General features: G+C 30.2%; 1 protein-coding gene across 1 annotated transcript in view; it reads right to left on the reverse strand.

Annotated features, from left to right (window-relative positions):
* Window positions 1-1,584: 1,584 nt before the first annotated feature.
* The window catches only part of LOC148312444 (chondroitin sulfate N-acetylgalactosaminyltransferase 2-like), a 45,776-nt gene continuing 32,069 nt past the window's right edge, over window positions 1,585-15,291 (reverse strand). The window contains exons 4-5 of the mRNA XM_088277294.1: window positions 4,587-4,734; window positions 1,585-1,951 (exon numbers count right to left, since the gene is read on the reverse strand). Of these exons, the coding sequence (XP_088133420.1) occupies window positions 1,751-1,951; window positions 4,587-4,734 (349 nt within the window). The 3' untranslated portion in view covers window positions 1,585-1,750. The remainder of the gene's footprint in view (window positions 1,952-4,586; window positions 4,735-15,291) is intronic.

Consider the following 15,291-nt stretch of genomic DNA (forward strand, 5'->3'; position numbering starts at 1 on the left):
GGGGTGCGGATAAGGGTTTGAATGAAAATTATTTTATTCGCAACATTTTGAGTGTGTTAAAATGTTTGTACAATAATTCTGGGTTTGCCTCCATTTCGGGGTTATTTAGGTCGAAAATTACATTGAAAACCACACTACTCAATAAATATGTAATGTATTACTGACATACTCGTACACACTTCTTTGAAACACGATGTCAAGTTAAGTAAGATGAAGATATCAGGAACAGACCAAACAAGAGGATATGTTTACAACATTTTGAGTGATGTTGGTTTGTTGATTTGAGTGATGACACTCAAAATGTTGTAAATAATTATCTGGTTAAATTATAAGCTTTAATAAGAAAAATGAAAATGATATTTTTTGGCGTTTCTCATGTGTGTGATTATAATCCAGGATTCAGACCTTACATACTAATAAAAGAGTTTCTGCTTAATAAGAAGTTTCTTTTCATCACACCAATAGATGTCTCTAGTGAAGTTCTAGTGGTTCAAGAATAATGTTTCAAAAATTGATTCATATATATATAGAACTTCCAAAAATTTTAGTAGTGTGGTTGTCAATAATGGGTAGAATTGGTGAATGTTACCCGTGTGTAAAGTGATCACTTAAACCAGCCTATGATGGTCGTCAGCCCCGTAAGAGTTCCATATTTTTGTTCCAGTTCTTCTTCATCTTTGATGAGATGTCAAAAAATAATAAGAAGATATGTGGCAGGACTCAAGCGGCAATGAGCAGGACATATTGCAAGGCAGGACCCTACAAGATGGACACCAAAAAAAATAATATGGAAACCTTAGGAAGATTAAAGAGGCGTCGGAAGACCCCAAAAGAGATGGTCCTACGACATAGCCGCTGTGGGGGGTAGGAATTGGCCACAAACAGCAACCAAAAAATGGAAGGATACAGAAGAGGCTTGTATTCAGCAGTTGAAAAACGAAGGCTAGAAAAGAAAGAGAAGAAAAAGATTGGTAACCTTTGACTACTCTGTCTTAACAGGAGTTCAAATCCTTGTTGAAAGGATTTGACCACACCAAAATGTCGGGTTGTGGTCCCATGGTTAGTGTCGCGGACTCTTAAGTTAGAGTTTCTAGGTTCAAACCCACTCTACTACAATCCGATACCTATTTCTAATAATGAGCCGCTAAGGCTCACAGAAATAGTATGAAATTGAAATATTTTTGTAAATAATAAAAACACAAATATTTCAATTGATATTAGTAATGTTAGTAAATAACCACTCACCGACTACTTCTGTCTACCGGTTTCGAGACGTACCCGTCTCTTCGTCAGGACATACACTACAATTTAACAATCTTTGGGAAACTACCAAAAGCATGGTGGGACTAACAACTCGCTCTGCATGTTTTGCATGTGTAGTGATAGTGTATGTGAATAGTACTAAGTGGGTGTGGTGTAGTGTTGTTCGCATGATTGTTAAATTGTAGTGTATGTCCTGACGAAGAGACGGATACGTCTCGAAACCGGTAGACAGAAGTAGTCGGTGAGTGGTTATTTACTAACATTACTAATATCAATTAAAATGTTTGACCACAAAGTAAATGCTTTGAATATAAACAAATATTTCACTTTAAAAAAATGAGAGTAATGTTTGTTTTACGACTTTTATACCCTTAATTCAAAATTCACGTTGGAAATTCAACAATTCAAATTCATTCATTTGATCTGTTATTTGTTTGATTTAGAACTCGATCTTCCAGAAGTCGCTGCTGTGCGGCTGCAGGTCCGATCAGGTGGCCGGCGCGGCGGCGTGGCCCTTGCGGCGCGCCTCGGCCTGCGTGCGGACCTGGTTGCCGTGGGCGGCGATGTCCTCCCGGAAAGCCAGGAAACCCAGCTGGGCGTGGGAGGCCTCGTTCAGCGCCCGCGACCTGATGCAGGCCCGGTACTGCTCGGCGGAGAGCTTCTGGCTTCCGCTTCCGCCGGAGCATACCTAGATTAATTAAATTGAGTTGATTTAATACATTTATATCATTCTTTTTCTTTTTTCTAACCTATTTTTAAAGATATATTAGTTTTCTTAGAAAATTCTCTCTGCCTTTTATGTGCAATGATTTATAGCATATTTAGTTTTTGTGTTTAGATGGTTTGGACATGTAGAACGAATGCGTGAGGAATGAACGGTAAAACAAATTTATGAGGCGAATGTAAGTGAAAATGGGAGCAGAGGAAGACCGAGAAAAACATGGCACGATCAGGCATGCCAAATACTTGAAAGTGGTCAGGTTAGGAGTCGTAACGATCGGCGGGTATGTACGAGGAGACGCATGAACGTGGAAGAGGCGAAGAATGTTTGCAAAGATAGAGTGGTGTGGCGTTCTATTCTCTCTGCCTACTCCTGCGGGGAAGCGGCGTGATGGTTAGTTAGTTTTTGTTTTTTTTTGTTTATATATCTTAAAAACTAAAACAATTTAATACTTCATAATAAACAATAATAAAATGAATAAGGTTGATCTCTAAAAACAATACAAAAGATACAACAATACGATAGACGCAATGGATTCAATATCTCATCAATCAAGATTTGTCACATATGTAGCTCACTTATTTGTTTTAATTGTCATATTTTCTAAATAAGACACCACTAAATCCGATAGATCTTTAAGTCCTATTATTGCCTTATAATTTTTTGCCTTCTTTTACACATTCTGTTTCCAATTAAAATCTTTCTTTTTCAAAAATAGGAAATACCCACTCAAAATGAGGAATATCTTGTGAAAAGTTCTCATCACATTCACAAGAAGAGTTTTGTCTAATTTTAAAACGGAAGAGGTATTCACGAAATGCTCCACGACCCGTAAAAAATGGAGATAATGCAAGTAATTTTCTGTGTCTTTTTTTAATGAAAATTCAATTCTGATAGAAAATAAAGGAAATTGTTAAATAATAAAAATGCTATGCCATCTGAACGCCCCAAATATGTTACGATGACTAATAATGTAGTAATGCTCATACTTGATTGAACACGTCTTTTATATTTGTATTCAAATGAAATGGGAAACTTTTGTGAAAAAAACAGTAATGCCATGCTAAGAATCACTCTTTACCTTTTAAAATATTTCCATAAATATAAACCTAATAGCTGCATTTATGTTAAAGAGATGGTGCCATCTTTTACCCGGACTTTTCTATTATGCACTTCAGTTGCCAGCGCCATTTCTCTACCATCTACATAATGCAAGGAAGGATTTTTAATATCTTTGTGATTTAAGATTATTGAATATTGAATTTCATTTTGAACTGTGAACGTGAAAGCTTCCTTTCTCGTGGCAGACTAATAGATCGGAAATCTCAAAGGAATCTGGAATACTGGTAAAATGTATAAATTTAGATTGCTTGTTTAATGTGCAATATCTCCTTTTCAATTACTTCGGCGAACAATGATGGAACAATAAAACGTAAACTGAGATCAAGTTTCATGTATTTTAAATTATATTTAAACACTTTAAGAACAAAAACAAGGAAATTTATAGTGATCTAATCCAAAATATGTAGAAAGTCTACCTTTATTGTGTTGTGGTTAGGACATTTGGACGTTTAATATACGATTGTATTCCATTTTTTCATTTTCAGCAGTCTATCTTTTAAAGATCCAAATGAAACATTATACTTTTTATGAAATAAAACTGAAAATTAAATTTACACGGTTTCAGGTTGAAATAAATCTACATTCTGTAAATTGAGGTATTTAAAAAATATTCATAAATTTAAAACATAACATCCCAATATTATTTGCATGAATGTTACGTCATAAATAAAGAATATAAGTATAATACGTTCACGCTAAGTAGAAAAATACATTTTAAATAATACTTGAAAATCTTGCATTAAAATGATTAAACAAATATTTATTTTGCTTTAAGTTATTTATTAATTTGGTTAATGATGATGATAAAAATTTGAATTAAAAATTATTTTGTAAAAGACCACATTAATATTCGTATATTAATTTGTAAAAATACTAGTTGTGTTTACATTAAATAAACTTAAAACTGGTCCTACGCAAGTGTTTTATTTACTATTATTATAAAATAATATTGAAACCAGAAAAAACGTTCATAAATTAAAAATTATAATTTGAATACACATATCGTAGTCATACAGGAGAAAGTGACCAAGTCCATTTTTTACAAAAACGTGATCATTGAATATTTGATATCTAACTAGCTTAATATTGCTCTTAAAAAGATCCCGAAGGATTTTAAACATGGAAGTATAATATATTGACTTAAAAATGACAAACTGCATTGATGTTTATTTTCGTGCCAAGCAAAAGTGACTTGGCCCTCCTGAACATTTTACGTTTTGTTAGTTGGTCACTTTCTCCTGTACGACTACGATATACTCGTATAATCGCAAATCTATAGAATTCTTCATTATTATTGTATGTAAAAAAATATAGAAACAAGTCCCGATAAACTGGTAATGAAGCAGTTTGTCATCAGGAATAATAAAATGTTGTTATTACATACATTCTGGTAAAATATTGTTTTGGTTCAATATATGAGCTTTAGCGTAAATAGAATCGAAATGGCACAAAAACAAAAATGAATAAAACCCAAACCAACCTTCGGATGCCAGATGTGGAAGATGCCCGGATCAGTGGCGCGAACAACCTTCATGTGTGACCGGACATACTTCCGGTACAGCATCACATCCTCTCCCCCCCAGCCAACTATATCCTCGTCAAACCCGCGCACGTTCAGGAAGTCGGACCTGGAAACGGAACGACAAGCATGAGGTATTGTTTTTGGATTCGCAAGAAAACAATATGACGAGGGTATTCGACGTCCAATACAATATAATATTATATTTAGTACGCTTGAATCATGCGAATATCTGAAGGGTGTATGTTGTTTGTGTCGAATAAACAAGGAACATAATTGATATCTAAACGTTAATGAAAGAGAATCTAATATAAGGGTATATGAATGGCTAATGACCTGTCATAGGCTGGTGAATGGAAATATTACGACACGTTATATACAATTGTTGCTGCGGAGGAAATTTAAATAGAATTAGTGGCTTTCTATTTTTAATACTTTCCTCTTAAATACCTTTCACTGATAAAAAAAATTCTTCCAACATCTCTATAGATTTCATTTTTGACTCAATACTTACGACTTAAATTTTGGAAGTTGTTTTATGTTTAATTTACACCGTCTTTAATATGTTAGTACTCGGCACCATATACTTTTCACTTGAATCTCAAAGATTTGGATGGAGGTGATCAACGAATTATAATATAGTTCACCCATTTGAAGCTTGAACTTCTATGGTAATCACCCCTTCAAATATCGTAAGCATTTATTTGTCTTTAGAAGAAAGGCTTGTATATAATTATATATGTATATATATATATATATATATATATATATATATATATATATATATATATATATATATATATATATATATATATATATATATAATATATATATATATATATAACGTGGTAATAATTTTCTTTTGTAAATTGGGTGCAAATAATATGTAAAGTGGGTGTATAATAATAAAATAAACAATGTGTTGCTTTGTAATTAAAGTTTATATTTAAAGTTTATTCTTAATTTATCTTTATAATATTTTTCCATCTATCTATCTGATTCTGACAGTGCAGAATATTATATTTTTTCTATCTCATGTCTTTTGTTTTATTCAGTGCGACGCATGCGACATCTGGTAGTAGATCTGTTTTATGTAGGTACTATATGAAAGTACTTAATAAAATGTATAGGTAGGTACCTAGGTATTTTATATATATATATATATATATATATATATATATATATATATATATATATATATATATATATATATATATATATATATATATATATATATATATATATATATATATATATATATATATATATATATATATATATATATATATATATATATATATATATATATATATATATATATATACATATAACTCATATGTATTTTGAAGTAATTTTTACATTGTAAAAAGACCAAAAAAAATTCTTCATAATAATATCGATTTCATACACAAAGTAAAATACTCTTTTAATTTACGCGCTAAATAAACCATTTTACGGTTAAAAAAAACTCGTTTCATTTAACTTTTACACCAGACTGGTGTTTAGCAGTGGATTTAAACTTTTTATTAAAATAAATATTAAATCTGTTTCAAATTGAAAATATGATTTATCCTCCAAGCTACAAGTTGAAATGGAACGAATATTGAATAAACCGTCAGATACCGAGGTAATTTTAATAAATGTCTAACAATTTTGCTTTGTAGTGACTTTTTTAAACTAAGACCTTAAAGGTTGTAACCTTATTTTATAACACTATTAAATACTTATAGATACGTATTTTATTTTACCTGAATCTTTTCGCTTTGATTTATCTGCTATTTTTAAAATATCAAATAATGTACTCTCAAAAGAATGTGCGACAAAACGATGTATGATAGATGTTCTAATAGCGAAATATGGAAGGAATGCAAAGCTGAGATAAGCATTATCGATAAAATTAAGAAAGGTGTGTTGAGATGGTTTTGACATGTAGAACGAATGAGTGAGGAAAGAACGGTAAAACAAATTTATAAGGCGAATATAATTGGGAAAAGAAGCAAAGGAAGAGCGAAAAAAACATGGCACGATCAGGTACGCCAAATACTTGTAGGTGGTCAGGTTAGGAGTCGTAACAATCGGCGGGTGCGTATGAGGAGATGCATGAACATGGAAGAGGCGAAGAATGTTTGCAAAGACAGAGTGGTGTGGCGTTCTATTCTCTCTGCCTACCTCTGGGGGGAACCAGCGTGATGGTTAGTTAGTAAATTAGTTTTTAAAATATAAAACAATTTTCCCAACTTTCGTAATTTCGCAATGGCTTTGTAACGAAAAGTTCAAAAAATAATTATGTTGAAAATATCTTATTGCTTTACTCGGGATAAGGGTACGCGGGGGTGGACTTATCCTACCTGAGCCACAAAACATTCATCCCTTTGTAATGGGCTCAAGGCATACGCGGAAAGAGGAATTACCGAACCGAGCATGATGATGCAACCTTCTAGGGGGGATTGCTTAATAAATGAAAATTGAGCTTTATGGTTTTTCTCGCTTTCAGTAAAATAACGTTTCCGTCCTGAAACCAACCCTTAAGTCCTGGTACCAACTCCAATGTATGAAAGTGAAGCACGGAGTCAGCAGAAGAAGGATAAAAACAATCTTATGCACTCAAAATACGATTTCTTAGACTAATGTGCGGCTCAACGGAAATGTATCATTACTAAATGTAATGATTCATTTCCGAATAGTGAAAAAAGATAAACCTTATCTATAAAATTTAGAAAAGTATGTTGAGTTTGTTTGGACTTGAAAAAAATTAGTGAGGAAAGGATGGCAACATAAATGTATGAGGCAAACGTAGTTGGAAAAAGAAACAGAAGAAAACCGAGGAAAACTTGGCGTGATCAAGTTTGTCAAATACTCAAAAGTTTACGATATCTCAAAGAAAAGTGCAAATTTGCATAATGACTTAAATTATGAGAGATGTGTTGAGATGATATAGATATTTGGAAACAAATAAGTTGAATAAGGAAAAAACAGTAAAAAAATATGGGGCTAATGTAGTTAGAAATAGGAGCAGAATAAAACCGTGGAAAACTTGGCACAATCTAGTAAATTGAAACCCTAAAAAAGGTGAGTGTGATGGAATTATGGGCGAGTATGTATGATGAGATACATGAATGTGGAAGAGGCGAATAATCATTGAGAAGACAGAGCGGTGTGGCGTTCTTTTATCTCTGACTACCCCTTCGCCGAAGTGGCGTTATTGTTATTTTTTAAGTTTGGAATGTAAAAACCTTTTTTTCAGTGTTGAAACAATGCGTTAGGGACCAAAGGGTATTATTTTTTATTATTTAATTTAATTTGAAGACTCCTTTGCTGAGTTCGAATAAGCTCCTTAGCTACTCTGGTGGTAGTTTTGATCCAATGTTTATGGCAGGACCCTTCTGCAATATGACCTTTTAACCAACCCTCTTTGTCCCGGGATCAAAATGTGTACCCGTTTTTATACGATCCAGGAGAAAATTGTGTTCATTTGGTTAGGAAAAAGTAGATTTTTTACATCCCCTTACCAGCGGTCGGCAAACTTATTAGTCAATAGAGCCAGATATCTACAGAACAACGATGAAATCTCATTCAAGATACAAATTTCTCAAGCTTAAGACTTTGTTGATAGGTGTGCTGTTTATTAACTAATTAAACTTTAATAATATTTTGACTTTTTCCAAATTTTCTAACACAAATATGAGTTTGCCTATTTAGAATTTATAACTCCTGAGTTGATCCAAAATATTGTGAATAAAAAAGTAGTCCAAATAAAAAAATATATTAAATCATGTTTTCAGGCGTCTCGTTGTATGTAAAATGCATTTTATGCAGGTTTTTGCTAAATAAAAAAAAAACTTACTCAACTATACGGTGTCAAATACACAACTATAATATAAAAATATTAAAACTACTATTTGTTTATATATTTTTTTTCAAATATATAAACACTAATCATCACACCGCTTCTCCGAAGGGGTAGGCAGAGAAAATAGAACACCAATCTGTCTTTGCAAAGAAACTTCACTTCTTTCATATTCATGCATCTCCTCGTGCATACCCGTCGATTATTTCGACTCTTAACATGACCAATTTTAAGTATTTGAAATACTTGATCTTGCCAAGTTTTCCTCGGTCTTCCTCTGCTTCTATTACCAATCACATTCGCCTGGATTTTTAATGCAACGTTATGTCAAAATTTAAATCAATCAGTGAATTATCTTAGAAGATTTTATATTTTTATAAACTTAGTTCTACACAATTATTCCTTTCGATTTATATGCTTAATTTTTTTTTTCGGAACTAATTCAGATGAGTCATCTTAATCGACTAATGCAGTGTGACTCACAACCCTACAGTCCTGTTTGAGTCATGTCTACTAGATTCAAGATTCATTAACCGTTTAAATACAACCCGACAATAAATGGTGCAGATTTTGTTGCGTTAAACCTCGCTTAATTATAGCCGCAGTTTGAACAACTGGATTTCGGTATAAAAAGGGAATCAATAAAGATAAGATTTGTAAACTTGCAAAGTCTATAATGCAAGAAAAATAACAAAAAGCAAATTAAAAAGGATTTGAAATCCATATAGATAAATATTAATTTTAATTAATTGATTCGACAGTCGTTTTCTGGTAATATCTATTCATTTATAATTTACGTTTTACTTTGTAAACACCACTATTTCTGCGGTTGAAAATAATGCGGAATGCATCGAAACAGGCGTCACAATAGGTTTTTAAAAAAGTGGTTTTAACCTAGTTAAAAATAAATAAAAATAGATGAATATTCAATTGACCGTTTATTCGAAATCTCCTAAAGTAATTTAACAATGTTTCCAATTTTTTTTTTTTAATTAAACACTTGAATATACCACTTTATGAGTTTTATTTATATATACGACTTGTTTCGAAAACTTACAAATGTTTTTATCTTCTGGTAAAAAATCTGTATGTTTTCGAAACTAGTCGTTTTATAAATATAACTCATAAAGTGATATATTTAATTGTTTAATTTTTAAAAAATAATCAACATATCATTCCGAAAGTTTAATCAGAATCAATAAATAATTCAACTTTTGATACAAAGCTGCTTTCGAACAGGTTAAATATGCACTTATAAACCGCAATGGAAGTACTATTTGTCAGTTTAACTGCAACAACAAACATCACATATTTCACGGTTGACAGCATTCTTCTTGACACCGCTGTCTTTTTGCATTTACAATGTTTAAGATTGCATTGCTGTTTCACAAATTTTTAATATGTTCATTACTGCTTCACATTTAATGAGTAAAAAACATAACTGAGAAGTGTGTTTTTTTATATTTATTTTGCATTTAACTAGACTGAGCCATATCAACGCTAGGTACAGCTAATTTAGTGTATGAAGAAGCGTTATCTAAAATTACTCATTTAACGAATAGATACATTTATAGGTATCTAAAAATGTTTACAGTAGGAAAAGTCAATTGTGTCGCCTAGTTTCAAAATCCGCAAGATCCATTAAGTTGATTTTACAAAAAAATGCGACATTTTCCTGGTAACATTTCTGTTAAAAAGATTTGTCTACCTTTAGATAAAATATTATGAAATAGAGAAATTTTCCATTTTTTTAGAATTTTTTTCAGTATTTAAAAATAGCACGAGATACAAACCGATAATGACATCATCTTAATTTTTGACCTATCCCTGCTCTCTGATTGGCCGATATGAGTCAGAAGGCAAGTTCCATGAATAAAGCGGAAGAAAAACCATGCTATTTTTTAAAGTATTTTTTAGCAGGGTTTTCAAGTGTGTAAACATTTTAAACTATAAAACCCACAATTGGCATTCTGATTATTTATTTCAAAATCTTATAAATTGGATCTGGTGGATTTTGAAAATAGGCGACACAATTATAAACAAATATGTGTTCAAAATATGAATGATAATTATAGACAAAAGGGAATGTGAATGGTGAAACAACAAATCACACGTAATGCGTCTTGTCATCTCTCAGATTAATACTAAGCCACGTGCCAGATCTACATTGCGAAATACCATTTCGGAACATCAGATTCTGACATATTAAGGACATCTAGAAAAGGGAGAGATTTCCAAACTCGAATTATTTGCCTTCTTGAATTTTTTCTGTAATACAGGAAAAAATTCAAGGTATTCACGTAAACAAATTCAAGGAAAAATTCATTCGTATAAGGGTAGAAAATATAAGGAAAAATATAATTTTTTTTAAAATAAGAAAATGCATAATGTGATTATTTGAACAAGCCAATAACAGGATACCAGGTCGAAAACTCTGTAAATGCTCAGACTTTATAAATTATCTTAATAACTTCTTTGTCCACTAAATTCTTCCATTTTCATAAAGTCTTCATCTGTGTTGGGATTTCAAAATATTATAATAAATATTCAATTCTTTTCAATTAATTTTATTTATTTATAAACTTTATAAAATGTGCCACAAAGTATCTGCGAAAAACATTCAAGAAAATATTTATTTATAATTGACATACACATTACAAACTAAAGTTTAAAGCGTATTCATTGACAAAAAATCGAAAATAATCAAGAATATGTGTAGCTTCTTCAAAATCATACTTTAAATATCTTGATATCACAACATTTTTTTTTAATGTCATACTTACCCGTTTTTTACTTGCTTCATTAAAATGGACGATATAAAAATAAATATAATATTTTCTTTGCCGAGTCATTCCAAGTAGTTTAGTTTGTGATTTTCATTTCCATCACATACAACATGTAAAAAGTGGTCCGTATATGAGGGACAGAAAAGGGTTTTTTTATTAAAATTTTAATGTTACATTTTCGACACTGAATAACTTCAATAATTAGTTTGAGCTATGTACAAGTTTTATATAAAATATTTAAAAGTAGTGCGTAGATGAGGCATCGAAAATGAGTTTTGTAATTTACATTTTCGTATAACATTTTGTACACTGAGTAATTTTAGTAATTTGGTTTGTGATATGCTTTTCTTTTATATTTGTTTTTGTTTTAACGTGGTTAGTGGATGTAGCATTATTTTTTGTTGTTGTTATTTTACATTTTAAAACGACTTTTCCTTTACTTATTAAGTCTTTTTTTAAATATGTTAAAGTGGTGAGTACACGAGGCATTAAAAATATTTACAACATTTTGAGTGTGTCCAAATACTTGTTCACAAAAATCTGGATTATTTCCAATTACAGGAGTTATTTTCATATCATTTTTTAGCATCTCATCAAAGATGAAGAAGAATATGGAAGTCTAATATGGAAGATGTTACACGTGTGTAAAGTGATCACTTAAACCAGCCTATGATGGTCGTCAGCCCGTAAATGCCCAGACTTCCATATTCTTCTTCATCTTTGATGAGATGCTAAAAAATAATATTTAAAATTATTTGGCTTATATACATTTTCTGTACTAATAAGTTTGTGCTTTGCATATCTTTTCCATTTAAAATATTTAATAAGTGGTGAGTATATGAGGAACTAAAAATAAGTTCTGTAATTTACAAATTTTGTGTACTTACATTTTAATATGAAATTTAAAAAATATATTTAATACAAATTAAACGTGTGTGTTGCGCATACCTTTTTTATATAAAATATGAAGTGGTGAGTAGAGGCATTTAAAATGAAAACAAATCAAGTTTTCTGCACTGAGTAATTTCACATTTTGTTTAATTTCACTAATTTTGCTTTAAAATGGCTACAGAAACACTTGTTTTTATACCACTTGAGATTATTAATAACTACTAGTTCACTATTTTTCGGAATTTGCAAATCACATTTTAGATACAAATCACTCATTCTATTCTCGTAAATTGAAATTATAACACCTTCTACCACATAAGGCCAAATTATGAATTATTTAGAAAATTTAGAAATCTAAAAAACCTAAATTCTAAAAATAATTTATTAAATATTATATTGTTTCAAAATTCTTCACCTTTGCTTTCCATTTTTCCTTTGTTTTCAAACTCCGCCCCTTTACTAACCCCCTCCCCCTAACTTACTCCTCTCCTTATTTATAGATCAGTTTTTTTTATTTTATTTTTTAGTTTATTTATTATTCAGACCTGACGATGAAAGTTTAGCTTCCGAAACTATAATTAGCTACCGTCTATACTATAGTTTAGCTACCGTCATTAATGAAATCAAGTGGTATTAAAAAAAATGATTCTTTAATCATTTTAACATGTCTTACCACAAAATAAATACCGAAATAATAAATAAAATTATGCTTTAGCTTTGTTTATCTTTTGAATTAAATATTTTAAAAGTAGTACGTTGATGAGTTATTCATAATTAGTTTTATTATTAACCCTGTGAATTGATTTTAATTATTCCCAAATAAAGGGTATTTTATAAATAAATTCTAGGTATAACTATTAATTTAAGGTATAACGTTATTAAGGGTGAAACGGGTAGACCTTGATCCATTTACATTTACCTAACTGAATCCCTTGAATATATCATGAAGGATGTGGTTTCAGAATGAATAGTGATAGATTGAAGATAGTGAAGATGGTGGTTATGTCCATGAATACGTTCGTGAATGTTGCGCTGGCTGTAATGCGGAAGTAATATTGATTTATCGGCTCTAACCGTACTTAGGTTAGACCACGTGTGCACGTGTGTTGCTGGTATTCATAGACATGAAGTGTTATATATTTATCATAGTAATAGTGATAATTTGGGGTGAATTGTAACCTGAAATATAAATGGATTTATTTTTCAGAGTTTGAAATAATTTAACAACAAAAAAGATTCAACTGATTTGTGAATATATGTCCAGTTACACATGTAAAATATTATTTTTTGTGATATATCTCTCACTCCTTTCAACAACGTCATATTTCAAAAATCGTCAATTTTTGCTGTGCATGTTTTCGGAATGCCCAGAAGATGTACTTAATCTCAGCAAAAAGGCATATTTTTGACTTAATATTTACCCGCTACAGGGCAGAAAGTATTGTGTTTGCATTTTGAAGAAAATGTATTGTTTAATATTTTTTTTTAATACGCAATTTTTTTTCGAATTGAGTAAAAAACCTTCAGGTTTTACCTAAAAAGATCTTTTGTACAGTAAAAAGTTCAACAAGTGACTTGATATTAATTTTTAATACATTTTATTATAATAATAAACTTTTAAATCGATCGCCTGAAAAATCAAGTTTTTTTATATTTGACGTTGTTGAAAGGAGTGAGCGATATGTGAGAATTTAATAATTTTCTCCAAATAAACATTACCGATTTGTATTATTTTTTTGACATCTCATCAAAGATGAAGAAGAATATGGAAGTCTGGGTATTTACGGGGCTGACGACCATCATCGGCTGGTTAAGTGATCACTTTACACACGGTCGTCAGCCCCGTAAATACCCAGACTTCATATTCTTCTTCATCTTTGATGAGATGTCAAAAAAATAATATGAAAATAATTCCTGTAATTGGAGATAATCCAGATTTTGTGAACAAGTATTTGGACACACTCAAAATGTTGTAAATTACCGATTTGCTTATATTCTATCTGAAATCATAAAGGTATTAGTTATTTTTTAAAATCAAATAATTAGAATCGTTTTATTATTAGGATATTTTTTAAACTAAACGCAGAATACTTTTTTATTAGATTTAAGTTTTTATTTATTTATTGATTCGGCATTTACTTTGTGGAATGACATTTTGATTTTTTTAAAATATTAAACACTTGTAATAAACCACATAACGAGTTTTATTTTTATTATATATGACTAGTTTCGAAAACTTACAGATGTTTTCATCTACAGTTGAAAATTAAAACTAATCAATTATTTTTATTTTATTTTCACCTGTAGATGACAACATCTGTAAGTTTTCGAAACCAGTCATTTGTAATAAAAATAAAACTCACTAAGTGGTTTATTGCAAATGTTTAATTTTTAAAAAATAAGTTTTTACTGACTTTTAATAGAATTGTAAATGTAAACATTTGCTTTTAACCACTTATATAACTCAAGTGGTAAAAAACAAATGTTTTTATTTACAATATCATTATGTCTTACCACAAAGTGAACGTCGAAACAAAAAATAAGACTATAATTTTTATTTGAAGCACTAACTTTGTGATTTTACATTTTATAATTAAAATGTAACTTTGTTTTAAATCACTATTGATATTTATCTATTGATATTTTTATTATAACTTAATTGAAATGTCTATCCATTTCGAAGCTAATCGCTTCTTTATCAAGATTGATTGATAATCATTGAAGTAAACCTTTAATTAAAAAATAAGACATTTGATAGAACAGCATTTTATATAATAAAGCAATAACTACGAGTATATAGTTTTTTTCAGTTTAATTTCTACATTCTACACTCGCATCATGAATATGTTTTACCGTTCTTTTCTCACTCATTTGTTCCACATGACCAAAACATCACGAGTTTTATTATAAAATAATTATATATTTTCGCTCACTATTTTCAACAACGTCAAATATCAAGAAAACTTAATTTTTCAGGAGATCGTTATTAAAGTTTAAGAACATAATAAAATGTATTAAAAATAAATATCAAGCCACTTATGGAAATTTTTACTGAGCATCAGATCTTTTTAGGTAAACCCTAAAGGTTTTTTCTCCATATGAAAATATTTAGTATATTTAAAAAAAAAAACAAAACCTTTTC

Source organism: Brachycentrus maculatus, unplaced genomic scaffold (assembly GCF_059751285.1).
Source record: "Brachycentrus maculatus isolate JH-2025_06_01 unplaced genomic scaffold, ASM5975128v1 h1tg000040l, whole genome shotgun sequence".
Taxonomy (NCBI): Eukaryota; Metazoa; Arthropoda; class Insecta; order Trichoptera; family Brachycentridae; genus Brachycentrus; species Brachycentrus maculatus.